The 24,901-nt window shown below is 36.9% G+C and overlaps 1 protein-coding gene across 4 annotated transcripts in view; it reads left to right on the top strand.

Annotated features, from left to right (window-relative positions):
• The window catches only part of cacnb2a (calcium channel, voltage-dependent, beta 2a), a 78,231-nt gene that overhangs the window by 16,592 nt on the left and 36,738 nt on the right, over positions 1-24,901 (top strand). For 2 of the 4 annotated variants that reach the window (XM_083541994.1, XM_083541991.1), the window contains exon 1: positions 17,694-17,911. The exons of the other annotated variants lie outside the window; for them this stretch is intronic. In XM_083541994.1, coding sequence (XP_083398120.1) covers positions 17,879-17,911 — 33 coding nt within the window. In that variant the 5' untranslated portion in view covers positions 17,694-17,878. Of the gene's footprint in view, positions 1-17,693; positions 17,912-24,901 lie in introns of those variants that run through there. 4 annotated transcript variants of the gene reach the window in all.

Below are 24,901 nucleotides of genomic sequence, written 5' to 3'. Positions count from 1 at the left end.
TTGTTTTAGTGAGAAATAAAACAAAATATATAATAAAAAAGATTTTCTTCAGAAGTGTATATCCAATTTTTATTTCTGTAGTATTGCCCCTTAAGAACATGTAACAAAATGGTTGCTGAAATGTTAGGGATGTACTCACTTTTGTCAGATAATTTAAATCTGTTAATGTAGAAACTGTGATTATGTGGTAGATTACAATAATGTTACAATCTACAATTATTGTTCTTGTTCTTATTCTACAATGCTTTTTGGTTTGAACAATTACATAAACATTTCAGACATTCTATGCCATCTACAGTACTGGTAAATGAAGCTTAAATAAAAGGAGCTTGATGAAGCTTGTCAATGCTATCTCTCAGTTAACTCTGATCATCATCTATTAATGTTTAAAAATGTACTTTTTGCAAAGGAACAAAATGTTTGCATGAAGACAGCAACCAAAACTCTAAATGAATCTGAATTCTAGGTGTGTATGGAGTCAAAAATGTACTACAGTCACTCACTAGAGGGCATCATAGATATTGCCTTTACCTTGTAACCACCTGTTTTAATTGTTGTGTATTTGGAGAGTGTGGATGTTGTGGATGTGGATGTTGATTGGGCTGGGCAATCTTAAAAATGGCCAGATTTTATTGGTTAGTGCATATAAAGAAAGGTTCATAATAATTCGGACAATGGTGTAGCAGTTCTATATTTTTCGGTAATCAGTATTTGCTCAATATTTTTTAGGTTTGCTTTTCGGACATTCCAAATCCAAATTGGATTAAAGGATTTACAACCCATTATATATGTGTGTTAAAAATAATTAGAATATTGTTGTAAAAACTCACCTTCTATAAGCATGTACAACGTCTAGAGTTTTTCTTGCCATCTGCGTATGGAATCTCTCACTGTGAACTTAATATGAATTCCAAGCAGCTGAAACTGCAATTGAAGCAAGCCATCATTAGGCTGAAAAATTGGAGTGATAGCAAAAACATAAGACGTGCCTAAATCAAGTGTATGGTGAAATTCCTAATAGGAAAGAATGAACTGGTGCCCTGGAAATACAATGGGTTTAGTATAAAATGCAAAACTCTAGTAAACCTCATAAAATTAGAAAGGTTATAGTTTGCCTATAACTTCTTACAGCCTACAGTTCTAAAACAATATTCTGAGACACAGAGATCAACATGTATCAGAATGATGAAAAACTGCAGTCAAAATGCCTCATGGGCAAGCAGGAACTAAAGACATCACTAGGAGAAATTCTTGCATCTGGTGATATCTGTGGGTTCCAGACATCAAGCAAAAACTGATTATATGACTGGCTAAGTAATGATTATGTTAGTTTGTGCATTTATCCAATTGCTTTTAGTCTATAATCCAGTGGGGCACTACGTATAAAAAGTTATCAAAATGTCAGCATGTTAAACCTTGAGGCATATGAGCTATAATGGCAGAAGATAACATCATGCTCCACTCCTATCAGCCTATACAAGTTTCTATGTTTTATATCTTGTGATATAATGCCCAAAAGGATATGGATATCTAATAAGATTGACCTTGTGCAAGCATTGGCCTGGTCAACACAAGGAAAACTGCCCTACAAATTTGCAACCTTGATGTAAAAAAAAGGGCCAAAAAGTTTGGATTAAGATGTTATGGTCATGGTTGGATTGAGGTTTAGGAATTGTATTCATAGCTGCATTTATAATGTTAGTGAAAGGTGCTTAGAAGCATAGCAGTACAAACATATGTGTGTGTGTGTGTGTGTGTGTGTGTGTGTGTGTGTGTGTGTGTGTGTGTGTATATATATATATATATATATATATATATATATATATATATATATATATATATATATATATATTAGTGAATTTTATCTGCATTTACATTAAGCCCAGAGACAGATGGTTAAAGGTCTAATTATCAATTGTGTGTGTGTGTGTGTGTGTGTGTGTGTGTGTGTGTGTGTGTGTGTGTGTGTGTGGTGTCATTAACTGTATCAGTGCCCAAACATTACATAATTCACACCGCTAAAAATAATAATGAGCAGCCTTGATTTCCATTATATATCCGTTCCAAATGGTCCAAAGCTTCCACAATGTGTGTGTGCGTGCGTGTGCGCGTGTGTGTGTGCGTGCGTGTGTGTGTGTGTGTGTGTGTGTGAATTATACAGGCACAAAAACACTAGCAGCTTGCAGGGAGGCGAGAAAAAGGAACTGATGGAAGAATGCAGTGGTAATGGTATTGAGTGAACAAAGTGGTCGAATAGAAGTGTAAAATAAAGTAAGAATGCAGCAAGGTGGTCCAGTGAAGAGATTTTATTGCTAAAGTGAAAGCGATATAATCGATGGGAGATGACAAGAGAGAATTTTTGTTTCATCATTCAGCATTTTCTGTACACTAAACGTGACTTTTATTTTCCTGCTGAATCACCTTGTCCCTCCAAAGCAGTGCAAAACAAAAATGAAAGACTCAGCAATGTGAAAACAATGGTGACAGAAAGAAAAAGAGGATATTTAATTTCAATGAGGACGTGAACATGCAAAGATTGGGACAGATTTGGGTAAAGCTGGGGTTTTTTATGTTCTGCATGTAGAAATCTCTATGCCCCAAGCCCTATGCACATTGTAAATGCATAATCCCCAGTTTACCTCATTGTCACCGCTTACTCCATGTCAACTGTCTCCCCACCCCTTTCCATGTATTTCTGTAGTAATACCTGTCTCATGCGTGACAGCAGCTGCCAAATCCTCGCTCCCTAATTGGTGGTCTTTCTCAGTCCCAGCTGGGTGGAGTTTTACATCTTCAAATGTCTCCCACCTCGTTGTTGAGAGTTTCCATGGGCAACAAAAAGGAAACATAATGGGAGGTTTCTCACCTTGCTTCACAGGATCCGTTATCACCTTCCAAGGAGAAAGTATTTTCGGGCTTTTCTCGTTTTCTTGGTCTGTTTATTATGCCATCATTCCTGCTTGGATTTTAGCTACCAGTGAAGTTCCCAATACTGGGTTATTGTTTCAGTGGTTATATGAAGCTAAAATATAGGAGATATTTCTGACATATCAAGCCCTCAGAGCTGATTTAAATGGAGCTCCACATGGACCCTCTCGACTTGCTCTTGGAACCAGTCAATGACAACATCGCAGTGAGTGTGAGGATGAGGCCTTTCCTTTGAGTCGTCACACGGCCATGCCCAAATCACTCAAGAGCAAGAAAGTCTCCTGGGTGAGTGTTGTCTAGTTACGATCAGGATAGGGACTTGAAAGAAAGAGAGAGAGAGAGAGTGTGTGTGTGTGTGTGTGTGTGTGTGTGTGTGTGTGTGTGTGTGTGTGTGTGTGTGTGTGCATTTGCACACAATAGGAAATCATATTTTTTATTGCATTGTGCAATTATAAATACATTCCTGTTTTATGTTATATAGTTAAAAAGTAAGCTTAGGAGCAACTTATGAATATAATCATCAGAGTCACTTTTTCATAAGTTTTAAGATTAAACTATTTCTGAAGTTATCAACTGTTGGTTGATGAAGACTTGAGTGCAAAACTGTTCATAATAATTTCAGTCCTAAGGCAATTTTATTATATTATAATGGAAACAATTCTTATAAAACATTTATATTTTCGTACCGGTTGGTGTACAGCAGAGACCAAGCTGTATATTTTTGCATTGATGTGAATTAATGAACAACTTACTGAAAAATAAACATGAATCTTACAGTCTGGTATCCAAAACCTTTGTCTATATAGTGTACATGTGTAATGGCACATAGTAATGTTTTAGTAGTGTTTACTGACACTGATAATTCTTTGTACAATCTTCAGTGCATTCAGAAATCATACAGACCCCTTTTACTTTTTTTTTTTATTTCTGCTCTAATGTGCATTGTCATACTTTCCCAATGCACTGTATGTATGTATGTATGTATGTAAAAAAAAAAAGTTACAAGTATGTTAAAATTTGAATGCTAGTTACTAAAAAACAAAAGAAAAATTCATTGAACAGCATAGTAGGATGTGTTGTGATATTATAAGTGTACTACATAAGTATGTGTGTATGTATAAGTGTGCTACAGACTGACCTGGTTTATTCTTGACGCATGACTTTACGTGAATGCGCAGTAGCAACAGTAACGTGAGTGTCATTTTTCACACACTCACATGCTTAATTCATGTTCCAGAGGATAAAAATGGCATTAAACTGATGGGAGGTCAGAGCTAAAACCTCTCTGACTGTCAGGTTTCCAAGTCTATAAAATATTTATGCAATAAACAAATTTAATGCACAATGTTGTTAAACAAACTGATCTGTTAGTACTCAATAATAGTTTAGAATAGTGCACAAATAATTTGAGACACCGCATTAATATTTTTAGTAGAGGTAGATAGATTGGGAAATATTTCTGTTTCTTTCGGTCACCTACACTATGTCAATACAGTTAAAAGCCTATATTAATAATGCATTTTTTACTAATAAATAATACCTGTATCAATAACTTGAATATGTTTAATATTTATTTAAAAAAATAATAAATAATACAAAAGAAGACATTTCTCTCATAACCCCAAATATAAATCAGTGGTCATGACCACTAGTATGGGAACCTTATATTGGATGCTAAGCCAATTTAGGCTGAATTTATCTATTCATCTATGCCCCTAAATTTGCATTCCCAAATCTATCAGCCATTTTTATTAGTTTTTCAAATGTGTGACAAAAATTGTTTTTGTAAAATGTATAAAACAAATCTAGTCACAACTAATAACTTGCACTTGCAACTTGCAACAATTTGCTTAAATAACTTTTTTATATACATTTTTTATATAATAATTTGACCTTTAATAGTTATTCATTGGTCCTCTGAGTTTTAAAGCAGACTTACTCAATTTTGCAATGTGTATTCTTTTCTTTAACATATACCAGTGGTTTACACAATTTCCAAAGCTCAAGCCTAAACTTGGTCAAAAATGTCTTACATGATTTTTGCATAACACTTTCTGTAGTCTAATGCTAATTTCTCTACACACTGTTGTCACTGCTGCAATTTTTGCAGAGTTTGAATCGAGTTCCTGAGGTTTTTGTGGCAGTCAGGGATATCAGGACTCAGGCCATTTATCTCCACACCAAAGGATTATGGTTCCAGATGGTGTCTGGAGTATGTCATGTGACTCACCACAGCATCTGTCAGCTTGCTGTGGTCAGTTCTCCACATCCTGTGAACATCTAAGTGAATTCTGCTCTCTGTCTTTAATCTCTATTCTCAACAGTCAGTCTAATTCCTAGATATTGGTAGCACTCTTTGTATTTCGTTATAGTTTGTTGAAGGAGTCATGTTCGGAAACGTTGATGCATATGCATGTTCAGATGTTCGGATTTGGTTTGTTTCCCAGTTAATCAAGAACTGTCAGAGAACCAAGTGTGTTATTTAAACTTGCTTTTCGGTGTTTATTTAGGCAAACAATGGACTTGTATTGTGCTAGTTAAAATCTACACTTTCCTGTAATGCTATGTCTCTCATTACTGTAATAGGAAACTGCTCAAAGTGTGAATGAGAGCTAGGGCCTTTATTATTGATGGGGTTGAGTGTGGCAGCTGCAGAAAGCCAGAAAAGTTCTTGTGGCACTTTGGGAACGCAAGAATGTCTAAGAAAGTTAAGGTAATGTCAATCATTTCAAGTGTAATGTGTGTGTGCCTACTTATATTTTTATTTCTTTGCTTATCTCTATGCCTTTTATCTCTAACTATTTTATTGAACTTTCTTAGTGGTTACATTATTGTGTTGTTTGTGTTTGAAACATCCTTATATTTATGTCCGAATTGTTTAGGCTTAGTGAGGTGACATTTGTGTCAATGTTGACCTTTAATTTTTATAATTTTACAATAACACAAAACTTATATGAATTTTCATTTTAAGCACTGCTGGGGTTTAACAAGATGTATTATCAATGGGAAAGCAAAATTCAAGGCACTGCGGTGTGTACTGCTGACTTACAAGACTCTAATGTAATCATTTTAGTGTTTATCATTAAAACATCTCATTTCTATCATCTATCAGCCAATACAAGAAGATATGTATTTCCCATCAGCATTGGCTGGTATTTAAACCCAGCCATTAGGGGGGCACAAGCCAGTGTACTCTTAGTGCCGGTCCCAAGCCCGGGTAAATGGGGAGGGTTGCGTTAGGAAGGGCATCCAGCGTAAAACATGTGCCAAATCAAATATGCGGATCACAAATGAGAATTTCATACCGGATCGGTCGAGGCCCGGGTTAACAACGACCGCCACAGGTATCGTTAGCCGACAGGGTACCGGTGGAAATTGGGCTACTGTTGGCCGAAGGAGGAGAAGGAGAGGAGGAAGGCGTCTACAGAGACGGCAGGAAAAGGAGCAGTGTAGGAGAGTAGAGGTTCGGGTTGGTACTTTAAATGTTGGTACTATGACGGGTAAAGGGAGAGAGATAGCTGATATGATGGAGAGGAGAAAGGTAGATGTGTTGTGTGTTCAGGAGACCAAGTGGAAAGGGAGTAAGGCCAGGAACATTGGAGGTGGGTTTAAACTGTTTTATCATGGTGTGGATAGAAAGAGAAATGGTGTAGGGGTGATTCTGAAGGAAGAGTACAGTAAGAGTGTAGTGGAGGTGAAGAGAGTTTCTGATAGGGTGATGATCCTGAAGGTGGAAGTTGAAGGGATGATGATAAATGTCATCAGTGCCTATGCTCCACAAGTTGGCTGTGAGATGGAGGAGAAAGAAAGATTCTGGAGTGAATTAGATGAAGTGGTAGATGGTGTACCTAGGAAAGAACGATTGGTGATTGGGGCAGACTTTAATGGGCATGTAGGTGAAGGGAACAGAGGTGATGAGGAGGTGATGGGTAGGTATGGTTTTAAGGAGAGGAATGTGGAAGGGCAGATGGTGGTAGATTTTGCTAAAAGGATGGAAATGGCAGTGGTGAACACGTATTTTAAGAAGATGGAGGATCATAGGGTGACGTATAAGAGTGGAGGAAGGTGCACACAGGTGGATTATCTTCTGTGTAGGAGATGCAACCTGAAGGAGATTGGAGACTGTAAGGTGTTGGCGGGGGACAGTGTAGCTAGACAGCATCGGATGGTGGTCTGTAGGATGGTTTTGGAGGCGAAGAAGAAGAGGAGGAAAGTAAGGTTTGAAAGAAGAATAAGATGGTGGAAACTGAAGGAGGAAGAGTGTAGTGTGAGGTTCAGGGAAGAGGTCAGACAGGGGCTTGGTGGTGGTGAAGAGGTGCCGGATGATTGGGCAACTACTGCAGGAGTGATGAGGGAGGCAGCTAGAAAAGTACTTGGTGTGACATCTGGAAATAGAAAGCAAGACAAGGAGACGTGGTGGTGGAATGAGGAAGTGCAGGAGAGCATTAGGGGAAAGAGGTTGGCAAAACAGAAGTGGGATCGACAGAGTGATGAGAAAAGTAGGCAGGAGTACAAGGAGATGCGGCAGCAGGTTAAAAGGGATGTGGGGAAAGCCAAGGAAAAGGCATATGAGGAACTGTATAAGAGGTTGGACACTAAGGAAGGAGAAAAGGATTTATACCGATTGGCCAAGCAGAGGGACCGAGCTGGGAAGGATGTACTGCAAGTTAGAGCAATAAAGGATGGAGAGGGAAATGTGTTGACTAGTGAGGAGAGTGTGTTGAGAAGATGGAGGGAGTATTTTGAGCAGCTGATGAATGAGGAAAATCAGAGAGAGAAAAGGTTGGAGGATGTGGAGTTGGTGAGGCAGGATGTAGATAGGATTAGTAAGGAGGAAGTGAGAGCAGCGATTAAGAGGATGAAGAATGGAAAGTCGGTTGGACCAGATGACATACCGGTAGAAGCGTGGAGATGTTTAGGAGAGATGGCAGTGGAGTTTTTAACCAGATTGTTTAACAGGATTCTGGAAGGGGAGAGGATGCCTGAGGAATGGAGAAGGAGTGTGCTGGTACCGATCTTTAAGCATAAGGGAGATGTGCAGACCTGCAGTAACTACAGGGGAATTAAGTTGATCAGTCACACCATGAAGTTATGGGAAAGAGTAGTGGAAGCCAGGCTGAGAGAAGAGGTGACCATCTGTGAGCAACAGTATGGTTTCATGCCGAGGAAGAGCACCACAGATGCCTTATTTGCTTTGAGGATGTTGATGGAGAAGTATAGAGAAGGACAGAAGGAGCTGCATTGTGTATTTGTGGATTTAGAGAAAGCGTACGACAGGGTGCCGAGAGAGGAGTTGTGGTATTGTATGAGGAAGTCAGGTGTGTCAGAGAAGTATGTGAGGGTGGTGCAGGACATGTATGAGGACAGTGTGACGGCAGTAAAGTGTGCAGTAGGTACGACAGACTGGTTCAAGGTGAAGGTTGGACTGCATCAAGGATCGGCCCTGAGCCCTTTCCTGTTTGCAGTGGTGATGGACAGGTTGACGGACGAGGTCAGACAGGAGTCTCCCTGGACTATGATGTTTGCAGATGATATTGTGATTTGTGGTGAGAGTAGAGAGCAGGTTGAGAAGAGCCTGGAGAGGTGGAGATATGTGCTGGAGAGAAGGGGAATGAAAGTCAGTAGAAGTAAGACAGAGTACATGTGTGTGAATGAGAGGGAGGGCAGTGGAGTGATGCGGTTGCAGGGAGAAGAGGTGGAGAAGGTGGAGGAGTTCAGGTACCTGGGGTCAACAGTGCAAAGTAATGGAGAGTGTGTTGGGGAAGTAAAGAAAAGCGTGCAGGCAGGGTGGAGTGGGTGGAGAAGAGTGACAGGAGTGATTTGTGATAGAAGAGTATCTGCAAGAATGAAAGGGAAAGTTTATAGGACTGTGGTGAGACCTGCGATGTTGTATGGATTAGAGACAGTGGCATTGAGTAAAAGACAGGAGGTGGAGCTGGAGGTAGCAGAGCTGAAGATGTTGAGGTTTTCGTTGGGAGTGACGAGGATGGACAAGATTAGAAATGAGTTTATTAGAGGGACAGCCCATGTAGGATGTTTTGGTGACAAGGTGAGGGAGGCGAGATTGAGATGGTTTGGACATGTGCAGAGAAGGGACATGAATTATATTGGTAGAAAAATGCTGAAGATGGAGCCACCAGGTAGGAGGAAAAGAGGAAGGCCAAGGAGGAGGTTAATGGATGTGGTGAGGGAAGACATGCAGGTAGTTGGTGCAAAAGAGGCAGATATAGAGGACAGGGTGGTATGGAGACGGATGATCCGCTGTGGCGACCCCTAATGGGAGCAGCCGAAAGAAGAAGAAGAAGAAGAAGATTGGCTGGTATTTACATGAAATATTTGTTGTTTGTTACACCAACACATTTTTACACATTATCTACACCAAGCTATCTATATTATAATTTGTATAAAAAAACATGCAATTGTGTAGAATTTGTAGTGTAGAATTTGAGCTTGTTTTCTTCGATGGTGTGGTTGTTTAGGCATCTGTTAGTATTACATTTATTTTGTATTTAGTCACAATATTATTTATTTTTATTTGTGTTTCCTTATTATAATCATTATTTGTATGTATATTTCATTTGAATGTATTGTGTGTGTGTGTGTGTGTGTGTGTGTGTGTGTGTGTGTGTGTTTGTGTTTTTGGGGGCAGAGGGATTTAAGGGATATACAAGTTTGCAGTTGGCTTTTGGATGCTTGGCAAAGGTTTATTCATCTTTTCTTTTTTTTTTTTTTACAAAGCAGGCATTTTATTTAAAATGTAAACTGTTTAAATGTTGATGGTCACAAATGTTAGTAATAATAAACTTTGTTAAGAAAAACGTCAAGCAATTTTGTTTTGCATTTCTTCCCCTTAACCGTACCAATTGTGATTTAAAGTTGTGGGACGTACCGAACCATGAATTTGATGTACCATTACATCCCTAATATATATATATATATATATATATATATATATATATATATATATATATATATATATATATATATATATATATATATATATATATATATAGTACAGACCAAAAGTTTGGACACACCTTCTCATTCAAAGAGTTTTCTTTATTTTCATTACTATGAAAAATGTAGATTCACACTGAAGGCATCAAAACTATGAATTAACACGTGGAATTATATACATAACAAAAAAGTGTGAAACAACTAAAAATATGTCATATTGTAGGTTCTTCAAAGTAGCCACCTTTTGCGTAGATTACTGCTTTGCACACTCTTTGCATTCTCTTGATGCCTACTTTGAAGAACCTACAATATGACATATTTTCAGTTCACTTTTTTGTTATGTATATAATTCCACATGTGTCAATTCATTAACTCACTCTTTGAATGAGCAGGTGTGTCCAAACTTTTGGTCTGTATTGTATATATAATATATATATAAACCTTTGGTCTGTACTGTATGTATATATATATATATATATATATATATATATATATATATATATATATATATATATATATATATATATATATATATATATATACAGTAGGGGGCCTTTACAGCTCTGACCCCAACCCTACTGAACACCTTTGGTATGAAATGGAACTCTGATTGCACTCCAGGCCTCCACACCGTACGACAGTACCTGACTGTATTAACTATTATATATATATATATATATATATATATATATATATATATATATATATATATATATATATATATATATATATATATAAGGTGTAATAATACGCAAAATTCATGTTTCGGTACAGCCTTGGTTTTTTAATCACGGTTAGGTTACATTTTGGTACGGTTAATGCAAAACAAAATTGCGTGTCGTTTTTATTAATGAAGTTTAATATTACTAACATTTCTGATCATAAAAATGTGTTCACACACCCCCTGGTGGTCTAGTGGTTAAGATGCAGCGCTCCCACCGCTGCGACCCGGGTTCGATTCCCGGTCAGGGAACCATCCCCAGCCACTCTTAGTGCCGGTCCCAAGCCCGGATAAATTGGGGAGGGTTGCGTTAGGAAGGGCATCCAGCGTAAAGCATGTGCCAAATCAAACGTGCGGAGGATCCGCTGTGGCGACCCCTAACGGGAGAAGCCGAAAAGAAAGTTTTTTAAAATGTGTTCACACATAATAAAATGCCTGCTTTGTTAAATATTATATAAAATCATATTTTATAATATTTTATAAAAATAAAATAGAATAAATCAAAATAAATGCAGTACTTTTTTTATATATTGATTAAATTGGGTAATCAATAAATTGGCACAAAATAAACTGAATAAATAAAATTAAATAAATGGAAAATTATTATTATAAAATTATTATTTCAAACAAATCTATTTCTCGGTACGGAGTGAGTGGCCACAGTGATATATCTATAACTATAGTTTTTTTTATTTATTTATAACCCTGCAATTGTTGTGTATGTTTTCAAGTTTAATAACCATAATGTAAATAATTATTTAAAGTGCGAGGCAGAGACTAAACAAACTTGCGGTCCACCACGTAATACTTTCCTAAGAGAACTCAGATTTTAATGTTCCACACGTAAAAAAAGGATTGCATTAAAGCACTGTGCCGAAAAGTTTCAGTATGAATATGTGTATCACGCATATTGTGTATATATATATATATATATATATATATATATATATATATATATATATATATATATATATATATATATATATATATATATATTTATTTTTATTTTTTTTTATCTTGTTTTGTTTTGTTTTGTTTATTTGTTCATTTTTATATATATGTTCTCACACACACACACACACACACACACACACACACACACACACACACACACACACACACACACACACACACACATACATACATACATACATTGACATAAACAGGATATTACCATAAAGCATTAAAACCACCTACCTTATATTATATTGCATTGTAAATCACTAACTAACTCCTCGAGGCATGGACATCCTTTCGGAGATACCTTGACTTAGTTATTTAGTATTTGCCCCTTTCCAGTGTCATTAATGTTTTTACATTCCGATGTTTGAGAGCTGACTGACTTTTTTTTTATGCATGATTAATAACTAAATGTTTTACCCACATAGAGTGTGTGTGTGTGTGTGTGTGTGTGTGTGTGTGTGTGTGTGTGTGTGTGTGTGTGTGTGTGTGTGTGTGTGTCAATGCCCCAGTTGGAGCTGTGGGTTTTTGCTTTCACCCGGTCAGCTGATCAGTCATCTCAGTTGTGCTGCACCAGGAAAGCATCCAGTACCAGTATTGATTCAGTTGTGCATTGTTAGATGAACTTGTAGTGCAAAAGTGTTTTTAAATGTATAATTCCATGCTTGAGCATGACCTCAGTTAGTACCTCAGCAGTAGATTATCAACTTAACATTGCACCAGTGCTTAAGCTTGATCATTTTGGCTCTGCTTGCTATGTTGGACACACTTTCAAAGCCTTCAACACAAAAAGCTCTGGTGAATAGGGTAAGGCATTCAAATTGATTTATATATAATGTTTGTGCATGGATTGGATTTGAAATTGTATTTTTATATTAAAACTTATGCTGGCAAAAATTTATTTTACATAAATACATATAAATTAAATAGTGCATGGCAAGGTGCTTTAAAATATTATCTTAGCAAATGTTTATATTAGTGCTTTGTGTTTAGTTGATGATGATTAATACTTATTGTTTTCAGATTATGTGAACATTTAATCAGGTGGTGCTTTGCTGTTAAATTTTATATACCCACCAAATAAAAACCAGTGGAAACTTTTAGATGGAAATATGTTACTATAACTATATAGTAACCCAATACATACATAATACACATATTTGTTTGTAATTTAGCACTTAGTGGCACTTTATGGACAAGAATCTACCAAATATATAATGTTTTAGCAATTTTATTTCACACAGTTAATTTTCCAAATTCTTTAATGCCGTTTCTTGATTGTCTTGAATTTCTGCTTTGCCTCATTGTCATGCTGAAAGGAAAAATGCCTCTTTACATTCAGCTGTGTAAGCCTACAGGTTTTGTAGCAAAAAAAATCATCATTATTAGAGCCTCAGTTCCAGCAGTAGAGAAGTAGCTCCACAGCTAGGAGCTGCCACCACCATGCTTTGCCATGGGTATAAGGTTTTATTGGTAATAAACTCTTTTGTTGTTACTCTATACATATCTTTTTTAAATATACGCAAAAAGTGTTACCCTGATTTCTTTAAACCATGCCACATTTTGACACATAGTTTAGGGTGATAGTTTAAGCTAACATTTCATGAAAAAGAGCTTTTGCCTAACTTTCCTAACCCTTAGTAAGAGATTGAAGTGACTAGGAGGGAGTGAGTACTTGCCCGATATTCTTGCAACTGCTTTAATTTTGCTGTAGGTCTCTTGACAGCTTCCGTAATACGCTTTCATTCTTTCATTCTTTTTTTCCTTTTCCTTTTTTTTTTATATAAATTTCAGAGGGACATCCTATTCTGGTGACAGTGGTACCCAAATCTATTATTTATTTGTTAATGACCTTGGTGTTGATAGTGTTTCATGGTACATATTATGCTTTGTAGCCTCTTTTGATCGAAACTTTTCAATAATGAGATCCCACGTGTGTTTTCTAAGTTGTTTGTGTAACTTTTGCTATCTTATAAAATAAAGAATTAAGAAAATACCACTGAAACAGTATAATGGCCTCTTTTGAAAACACACACACACACACACACACACACACACACACACACACACACACACACACACACACACACACACAAACACAAACACATTTTCATTAAATAAGCATACTGTACACAGACAAACATTTAAAATTTTTCAGTAAGAAAAATGTAAGGCAGTTTGTACTATCATCTTATAATAAATATATAACATATAATAATGATTATATAAATCTAGAACCTTCTTTTCTGTATGTTAATCTAGCAGTTGACTTTCTTTTTTGCTATAATCTTCCACTTTTAAAAAGAGCTTGTACATATATTTAGCTAGCAATAGCCAGTTAGCTAGCATTGTGATTCAGCTTACAGGACTCTGTGCATGATTAGCTGACCTGATTAAAGCGCCTGCAGGATAATAGACAGCACATGGCCCACAGAATAAATTTGTTGATTAATGATAGCTGAGTAGCAATAATGTTTAGCTCTGGTTAAAGAGGAAGGAGTTGCTTTACTTTCCCTGAGGCACCATGTTTTTGCCAGACTGGTGGTAGACAACCAGCCTGCTAACTCTAGCTCATGAAAATAATAAAAACTATGACTAAACTAATGTTTCTGGCCACAGTAAATGTGTGTATTTTTAAGACAAAATCTATGTTCTTTATTTTTGTTTAAATCATTTGTACCAGCTGATAGTGTTCTAGCTGAAAGACAAAGCAGAAAGCAGCTTACACAAGTATGGAATAGTTTTATGTGAGAAAATGTATTCTTGTAATCCAGACTTAATGCAATAAAAGACTGAGCAACACAAAGAAAAAAGATTTGCGGTAAACATACTTTATTTTACATACTACAGAAAGTATTGAGGATGTGACACAAGCTGACCTTATTATTAAAATATACATAAAAAAATCTAATAATATATATTTATGTTAATGGAATACAGTATTATCAAAAATGATTTATCCCATTATCGCATTTCCTCATTTAGTCTCTTAAACTTAATGTTAATTCTTTTTAATTGTATTTTTGTATTAATAAAGGTTTCTGTATGCTTCAATAATAAATATACTGATGAACTTTTTCCACCCATTTTTGGATGTGTGTGTTAAGCGTTGAATTGATTTTTGATGTCACACTGCACAGTAGCGGTTAATGACTCATATGAAGTAGAAACGTCTGGGCTTTATTAGCAGTTTAGAATTTAAATTTTTTTAGAAAGTAGCCCACAGAAGTTTATTAAAGTGCATCTGGACAGTATTCACAACACATTTTTTACAGCCTTATTCCAAAATGGATGAAATTCATTATTATTATTTTTTTTAATTCTACAAACAATTCCCATAATGACAACATACATTTTTTTTCAATCTTTGCAAATTTATAAAATAAATAAATAAATAAATAAATAAATAAATAAATAAATAAATAAAGAGCTTCTAGAGCTGGCCGCCTGGCCAAGCTAAGCAATGGGGAGAAGGACCTTAGTCAGGGACGTGTCCAAGAACCCAATGGTCACTCTGAAAGAGCTCCAGCATTTCTCTGTGGAGAGAGGAAAACCTTCTAGAAGAAAAACCATTTCTGCAGCACTCCACCAATCAGGTCTGTATGGTAGAGAGGCCGGACGGAAGCCACTCCTCAGTGGAAGCCCACCAAAAGGCACCTGAAGTACTCTTAGACCATGAGAAACAACGCTTGAACTCTTTGGCCTGAATGCCAAGCATCATGTCTGGAGAAAACCAGGCACTGCTTATCACCTTTCAATACCATCCCTACAGTGAAGCATGGTGGTAGCGGCATCATGCCGTGGGGATGTTTTTCAGCGGCAGGGACTGAAAGACTAGACAGATGTCCTTGAGTGGCCCAGCCAGAGTCCAGACTTGAACCCGATTGAACATCTCTGGAGAGATCTGAAAATGGCTGTGCACCGAACCTCCCCATCCAACCTGATGAAGCTTGAGAGGTTCTGCAAAGAAGAATGGGAGAAACTGCCCAAATATAGGTGTGCCAAGCTTGTAGCAACATACTCAAAAAGACTTGAGGCTGAAATTGGTCCCAAAGGTGCTTCAACAAAGTATTGAGCAAAAGCTGTGAACGCTTAGGTACATGTGATTTTATGTTTTCATTTTTTTATATATATATAAATTTGCAAATATTTCAAACACAGTGTCAATGTCATTATGTCGTATTGTTTGTAGAATTTTGAGGAAATTAATAAATGTAATTCATTTGGTAATAAGGCTGTAATGTAACAAAATGGGGAAAAGTGAAGCACTGTGAATACTTTCTGGATGCACTGTAAATGTTGTACTTTTATTGTGGCAGACGCTTAAGTTGCTGTCTGTTGTATCTCTTTACCAGTGTTATTGTAGAAAAGTGTGATTTATATGCCTTATATGCCTCCAAATTCCCAGCAACCTGCTCAGAGCAAAGCAGTCACAATATTTTAACCTGCTAGCATTAGCCCCCCGCTTTGGGACTCACAGCTGAAAATGACCTACCTAAATGTAAATGTTAACAGTTCCTGAGCTACATTTAGATATCTTTGGAAAGAATACACTTTGGGCTTTACTGTCCATCATTTAACATTTCTAATGCTTAAAAATATAATAATGTGAAGTGACCTGAAAGATTTTTACTGCAACTAACATGTTTTTATTTCATATATGTTATCAGTCCTGGAGCCATTAAATCATTCAAAAAATTAAGGCATTGAAAGCCATGTGTCAAGTGTTTATATTTCAAACTAAGTGAAGATCATGAAAAATTTTATTCCTACAAACGTTTATCTGAGACTATGTTTGGTCCGCCCCGCCCCTCCCCAGCCAAATTATGGGACAGCTGAAAATGACCTACCTAAATATAAATACAAAAACCCAACAGCGTGCTTAATAATCCTACAACAGACACGTGGCAATCAACAATTCATTTATAATCCTGATTAAAAAAGACGATTTACATTCAGCCAGTGAAATGGAACAGCAGATTATTGTGAGAAAGGGCTAAATCAGAATTAATATTTATTATTGAAATATTAATACTCTATAAACTTAAATGTACACCATTTACATTGTTATCCAACACTTTTGCTTTTTTTTGCATACTTTTTGTGTATCTGTGTTACTTTTTCTGGTAATCCCTGTAATGGACTGGCATTCCAAACATGGTGTATTCCCACCTCATGCACAGTTTTCCTAAGCTCTTAGGATCTAGTTCAGGATCTACAGCCACCCTGACCAGGATAAAACACTTACTGAAAGTGAATCATTGAGTTATTTGTTTAGTTCAATTTTCTTAATTGCAGCATGTTGTAGAAAGCTGGTTAAATCAGTTGTCAGAGCAAAGCTCCGATGAACCTCTGCATGATCAGCACATTTTTACTGATGTGGGTCTTTCATTGCCCTTGAGTTGCTGTAAGATTATGGTGCATGTTCTTAATATAATGTGAAATTCTTACTTTCTGCTGAGTATATACCTTTTTCTTGTGGTTAAGAGATGATGATTTTATGCATAATACAGTTAGTTAAAATACCTAGTTTGTGGAAATTTATTGTAGCCTTTTCCCTGTCCTCTCCGATTGCCTGTGTTGTCTTTTAAATGCTTCCAGAGCTTTCTTGAACCCTAGCTGAATGTGGCAATGTCTTTTTCCTGGATCTAATTTTTCTGCCCATGTAAAGTTTTTACGTTTTATTTAAAACAGATCTTTCAAACTGTGTATGAGGTGACCACAGGCACATATGTTATTCATGTGCTCTGTGCAGTATGTGAAGCGGGACATCGTATACACACACACACACACACACACACACACACACACACACACACACACACACACAGTGTATTCTGATATTGTCTGGGGTTAAATTGTACTTGCGATTTGTGTGTGTGTGTGTGTGTGTGTGTGTGTGTGTGTGTGTGTGTGTGTGTGTGTGTGTGTGTTTAGGGATGTTTTGTCAATGTGAAGTTTTTTCAGAACAAGGGAAACAAGAGAGAGAGAGAGAGAGAGAGAGAGAGAGAGAGAGAGAGAGAGAGGAGGGAGGGAGGTTAAGGGGTAAGTGTACGTCAAGACTTTACGTAGACAAATAAATAAATTTTTTTAAAGATCATAGGAGGTCACAGATCACATTGCACAGCACTTCTTACACACAGCTGCACAAAGTCGGAAAGGAAAAGAAAAAGTAGCTGTAGTGCAGCCCCTAGAAACTAAGAGAGACGATTGATTTCCTTTTTCTCCTCCTCCTTCTGGGCCTGTCTGAAAAGTTTCTGGGTGGAGTAGTTCACTATCTTCCTCACACTCACACACTGGCTATACACAGACATGTACCTCTCAACCAGCGAGGAGTCCGACGTGGTGAGTCCCTGTTTAACGATGTTTCTACACACACACACACACACACACACACACACACACACACACACACACACACACACTCGCATGAGTATACACAGACATGCTCCCACACTGTTAAACACATGCTTATGTGCAGCAGTTCAGAATAGACCCGGTTGTTTTTGTTCCCTCTAAACAAAGGAGTAAAATCTCAGTTCTTTTCTGGAGCTTGCTCTTGGCTGGAGTCTTTGGCAGAGAGTCGAACAATTCCTGAACTTTCTAGCCTGGTTCTGTTGAACGAGTGTCTTTGAAGATGTGTTCTTGTGAGTCTGATGCTGTGACTGTCATTAACATATAGGCCTGTTAACATCTGGTCAGCACTAACAGTGACAAACTAACTCACAGGCTGTGTGTAGATGCCGGGACACACTGAGCTCATTACCTTTTTAAGCTTCCCCTCGGACCTTATCACATATGTGCAAACCTTTTCCTGTTTACATTCTTAACGTTATTTACTTCAGGATGCAGGCGATTTTGTAGAACCGATTTAAAAAGTACAAGAAGTATGGATTATAAACCTGAATTTACCGTGTGTAGTAAATTACTGGCCATAACTTCAAATGTATCGTACTGCATGATTTTTTTTACATCTATGGTGTTTGGCAGACCCCCTTATATAGTCAAGTCAAGTCAAGTCAAGTTTATTTGTATAGCGCTTTTCACAACAGACATTGTCTCAAAGCAGCTTTACGGAAAACAACAGTGAAGGTGAATGGTGTGCGTTTGTCCCTGATGAGCAAGCCGTGGCGACAGTGGCAAGGAAAAACTCCCTTAGATGTGGAAGAAACCTTGAGAGGAACCAGACTCAAAGGGGAACCCATCCTCATATGGGTGACATCAAGAGTTTGGTCATAAATCTTTCAACAATACAGAACAATTTGTGATCATCATAGATCCAGCATCAGCTTCTCCATGCCAGGGCCTTTAAACACTCGGCATCTACTTCTCCATGATCATCCATAGGTCCATAATCTTCACGAGGTGGGACGTGACTGGAGCTGGCCAAACCTCAGGATGCCTCGGGATGGGGAGAGAAAGAGAAGCAGTGGAGAGGAATTAGCGTAGCTGCTGTTCATGATATTAACAGCACAAGTTGATAATGTGCATGTAATCATATATTCTGGAGCACAAGGTTGTGATGTGATGTGTGTGATGTGTGTTATGTGTAGGCTTTGCTAAAAAGATATGTTTTTAATCTACACTTAAACTGGGAGAGTGTATCTGAACCCCGAACACTGTCAGAAAGACTATTCCAGAGTTTAGGAGCTAAATGTGAAAATGCTCTACCGCCTTTAGTGGACTTTGCTATTCTAGGAACTACTAGAAGCCCAGAGTTTTGAGATCTCAGGAAGCGTGACGGATTGTAGCGTGTTAAAAGACTGGATAGATACATGGGAGCCAAACCATTTAGTGCTTTATAAGTGAGTAGCAGTAGTTTGTAGTCTATTCGAAACTTAATAGGAAGCCAATGTAGGGACGATAATATTGGGGTTATATGATCGTATTTTCTTGACCTAGTAAGAACTCTTGCTGCCGCATTCTGAACTAACTGAAGCTTGTTTATTAATGATGCAGGACATCCACCTAGTAATGCATTACAGTAGTCTATTCTAGAGGTCATAAACGCATGGACGAGCTTCTCTGCATCAGATATAGATAAGATATTTCTTAGCTTAGAAATATTTCTAAGGTGAAATAAGGCTGTTTTTGTAACTTGATTGATGTGATTTTTAAAAGATAAGTTGCTGTCTAAAATAACTCCCAGGTCTTTTACCGTTGAACAAGTAGTTACAGAACAACCGTCTAAATGCAGACTGAGATGCTGGAGCTTCTGTGTACTATTTTTTGGGCCGATGAGCAAAATCTCCGTTTTATCAGAATTTAATAGCAGAAAGTTATGGGTCATCCAATCTCTTATTTCTTCAACACACTCAGTTATGCGAGCTAATTGAGCTGTATCGCCTGGTTTGGATGAAATATATAGCTGGGTATCATCAGCATAACAATGGAAGCTAATTCCATGCCTTCTAATAATATTTCCTAATGGAAGCATGTATATTGTGAAAAGCAGGGGTCCTAGAACTGACCCTTGTGGCACGCCATAATTTACTAGCATTATCCTGGATAGCTCTCCATTTAAATCTACGAAATGGTAACGATTGGACAGGTAGGATTTAAACCAGCTTAATGCCTGTCCCTGAATACCGATGTAATTCTGTAAGAGATCGAGGAGAAGATCATGATCTATAGTGTCGAACGCAGCACTAAGATCTAGTAAAACTAATAGGAAGATGTAGCCTTGGTCTGAAGCTAAAAACAGGTCATTAGTGATTTTAACTAGAGCAGTTTCTGTGCTATGATGGGGCCTAAAACCTGACTGAAACTGTTCAAAGATATTGTTCTCCTGCAAGTCTTTACATAACTGGGCAGCGACAATCTTTTCTAAAATCGCTAAAATATAGAGCAGTTACAATTATCTCATTTATACAGACGAGGGCTAAGGGCCTTGTTCAAGAGTCCAGCGAATGCCCAAAGTCTTAACCAATGATTTTAAAAGGCACACACCAGACCAAGGAATTGTCTGTAGACCTCTGAGACAGGATTGTAAAAAAAAAAAAAAAAATTAATAAATAAATAAATTTGATGAAAATTTAATTCGGTCCTTTGTAAACACTTTCAATGGATAGTGGTAGCTCAGCAATTAAGATGTTGTACTCCTGATAAGAAGGTCTTGATTTCAAATCTGCACTATCCATTGATGCTAGCCAAAATATCGACATATGTAGCAGTGCAAACCTTACATGTATGGCAGTCTGGTATAAACAAACTGGTTTTCTTCTCATCTATATTATTTGCTGTTCTTAAATGGTATGATGTGGTTAAGTACTTGTTTTGGAAGCTAAAAACAAAAGGTTATAAAAAAAATGCAGAATGACAGAAATCAGCTGGCCCAGACTGACAATTCAGTGTTGGCAGCTACAGAATGAACAGCCTAGTGCTAAGCCTAAAGCTCAGACTAATGGGACTAACTTATTGTGATCCTGCTTCACTAATGCATCCATAACACCATCAGCAGTGCTTAAGAACATTTGCAATATAATAACTGGTTTAGTAATCGGTGGATTTCTTCCTAGATCAATGATTTTTCAGAATGTCTTTGGTGGAGAAACTAAAAATAAATAGACTTAGCACATATTGTCCAATTAAATTACAAAAAAACACAAAAACAAAAGATGAGTACAAAAGAACTGAACAATAATCTTTGTATGGTTTAAAGGAAATAGCTAGGTATAATGGTTTAGTTTATAATGAGACACAGCATAATTGAATGATTACTTAAATCACCTGACTGAAATTTTTCTTTGTGTGTTTCTATCTTTCAAATTTTTCTGTATGTTTGATAGTTTTATGACCCTACAATAAAAGGTTAAACTCTAATGGATTTAAATTGTAACACTGAGTTTATCATAGTAAATATTTAAGCACACTAATGTAGTATTATGACCAGCCTCACTGCTTACCTTTAACACAAATTAATAACTTATTTATATTAATTGTTTATTATAGAAGCCCGTGTCTGCCACTAAATAAAAAATAAAACAAGATTATTGCGACTTTATATTTCACAATTCTGCCTTATTTTCCTCACAATTCCTTTTTTCTTAGAATTGCGAGATACATACAAACTAATTTCGTGTTACTTAGATTTACCACTGGAGTGTCAAAGACGTGTCCACAAAGACGTGTCCTATGGAAATGGAAAAGATTATAGAGGATTATTTTCAGTGCGGTTTCAATAATAGAGAAATCTGAATCACACAAAGCTTAGTTTCCTATGGAAGCCTGTTTCTGCCACTGAATAAAAAATACAAAAAGGTTGTTGCATAATTACACAATTCTGTGTCTTTTTTCTTGCAATTGCAAGTTTTTACCTCACAGTTCAGCCTTTTTTTCCTCAGAATTGCATGATACAAACTCGCGATTCTGACTTTCTTTCTGAGTTTGTTGCAATACCATTTTTTTAAAAACATTTTTTGGAAACAAAAATGCTTCGGTTCAATTAGTACACAAATACGGTCTGACTTTTTACCCTTCTCTTTTTAATCACCTGTTATAACTTAGACTAGACTAGGTTTATATATCTAGTTATGAGATGATAAGAGAGCAGCCAGTGTGAATATAAAAGGAGACATTAGCTGTAATGGGAACTAGTAAAAGATAAATCTTAAGGATAAAAGACTTTACTTGGGCTGAATCATGTTATTATAGTAGAGCATCATCCTGTTTGGCAATGAGGTACATAGTAAGTGTTGATCGTAATCGTTTTGTCTTTTTTTGGATTAATGGTCAAGCTAGTTGCAGCATTGTATTACAGGTGTAATTAAAAACGTTCAATTATTTTCTAAGTGTTTTATTGTTGTCATTTGCCATGCATGTATTGACAAAACTAGTCTAACGTAACACTTTAAAACAACATGAACCTGTAAGGACGATGTTACGAGATTAATATAAAAGAGGTCATAAAACTATATGATTGATAATATGGCACACAACCTTAAACATAATCTTTACCTACTGAAACTTTTCATTTTAACCGAGGCATGTTCTTACAAATGCTGTACGTAAAATGATGTTGATATTGTCTGGACTGGTCTCTCTCTCTCTCTCTCTCTCTCTCTCTCTCTCTCTCTCTCTCTCTCTCTCTCTCTCTCTCTCTCTCTCTCTCTCTCAAGATTGTTATGTGTGTGTGTGTGCGTGTGTGTGTGTGTATGTGTGTGTGTGTATATGTGTGTGTGTGTGTGTGTGTGTGTGTGTGTGTGTGTGTGTGTGTGTGTGTGTGTATCCATGTGTCCGTGTAGACAGTGTGTGTGTGTGTGTGTGTGAGAGAGAAAGAGAGTGAGAAAGAGAGATAGAGAGAGATAGAGAGAGAGAGAGAGAGAGAGAGAGAGAGAGAGAGAGAGAGAGAGAGAGAGAGTGTGTGTGTGTGTGTGTGTGTGTGTGTAATGGAGAGAGAGAAGGAGAGAGAGAAATCTGGCACACACAAGCCATATCCTAAGCTGCACATTTATATGCTAACAGGACAGGAACATTCCTTGTTTATACACAGTGGGCAGATCATGATAAAGAGTCATTAAACATGAACAATGGCATGATTTACAGTAACATAGCATTGTGCAGGAGTGATTTTCAACCTAGTCGTTTGAAGTGTTATTAATTGGTAATGCAGTAGATTGAAATAGACCAGATTATGTGTATGGGAGTTAAAACAGGGAATCAAAACCCTCTGCTAAGCCCAAACAGATTTAATAAAAAACTATTATAATAAGTTAGACACATTAAAAATTAAGCATTTTATTTATTGCACTTATTCATTTATTTTTAGACTTTCAGATAACCTAAAAAGAAATGTGCACACAAACAGATTATGATTAGAATTACATGGTAACTCAACATTATTTTAATGTTGTGGCATAATTATAATTTGGGAAGCTAAAAAAAAAAAAAAAAAAGCAGTAGATTGTTGTCCAAAACTGGCTTGAATCAAACTGCAATTTGTCTATTTAATGTTGCTTTCAAAAAAATATATATATATTGACATCCGAATAGTTTTACTATATTCATGAGATGGGTGCTATGCTTTTTGGATGGCCAATCGTATAGATCATTCTCTATATGCATTTGAACTCTTTTATTGTATTCATTGCAGAGACAAATGCATTTGCAGGGCTATGGATAGGGGGCAGTATTTCAATGCAGCATTCAACTTATCTTAGAAGCATCTCAATGTGTTTCATAAAGTCAGTGTTAGAAACAACCAGTCAACTAAGTGGTATATATTAACATCTTAAACCATCTGTAGGTTGATTGATTTAAAGCAAATGCTAGCATATGAAGTGTATCTCGTTTTAAATATGTTGTGAGCTGCCATGTTGATTGTTGAGCCCGGGCTAAAAAAAGTGGCCTGTTTCTGAGTTGAGCTTCAAAGTTAAAATTTTTTTGTTGTTGTTGTTTTTTGTTGCCAATGACAGTTTAGGCTTTGAGATATTCTACTGATAGTGGGCTAAAAGTCAGAACTAGGCACAGATCAACTCCATCAGTTTTACTGTCTTCCTAGTGAGGTTACTTAGACCTGAGAACAAATTGATTCTGATTCCAGGGCGCGGACAAAGGAGACCGCAAGCAACATCCCTCAATAATTACACTGAGAGTCTGTTGGCATGGAGAAACTCTGTCATGTCAGCAAACATGTATAAAATGCCATTGTCACCTGCTTTCTCCAAAGTATTTACTTAATGATGCCACTGATTTAAACCTTTTTTTAACAGACAGGTTAAGACTGTTAAGAAAGATGTAGTCTTTGTGCAGGTGTACCAGCCTGGCTTGGCTTGAAAACTGTAAATACATTAACTGGAACACCCACTGTGACACCTAAGCCAGCACACTTTCAAATGAAATAAGGGCACATTATGTCTAGCTCTCCATTTCCTATAAAAGCCACAACGCTAATATGATTGTAGTGTTTTTTAGTTCAGTAAAATTGCTGTATTTAAAGCAGACTTGAAAACCTCTGTGCTAAGTAATACAACGTCCAGTACCGTGTAATATTCAGGTTTATGAGCTTTAATCTGTGCTGCAAAACAACTTACCTGATCATTCTGTGTCTTTGCATCACTCCTGAATTCAGCTTTGCTGTGCTTCCTTAAAGGAAACACAGACTGTAACTGTTTATTTATCCAGCTGAAATGGAAACTGCCTACTGTACATGTATGCAATAGCTATCCACTAACTGTGACTGGCTAAGAGCCGAGAGATCAAGCGGGCATCGGCATTCTGTCATCACGCCTTTAAAGTCTCCAGCAGGGTGACACCATGCCCTTTTGTGCAATGCCAGCCTTTCGTTTTTTTTCTTTCTTTAGTTTTCCTGTTTAATGTGGACATTCAGGAACCAGG

Source organism: Silurus aristotelis (assembly GCF_946808225.1).
Source record: "Silurus aristotelis genome assembly, chromosome: 5".
Taxonomy (NCBI): domain Eukaryota; kingdom Metazoa; phylum Chordata; class Actinopteri; order Siluriformes; family Siluridae; genus Silurus; species Silurus aristotelis.
This window is presented reverse-complemented; position numbering and strand designations above follow the sequence as displayed.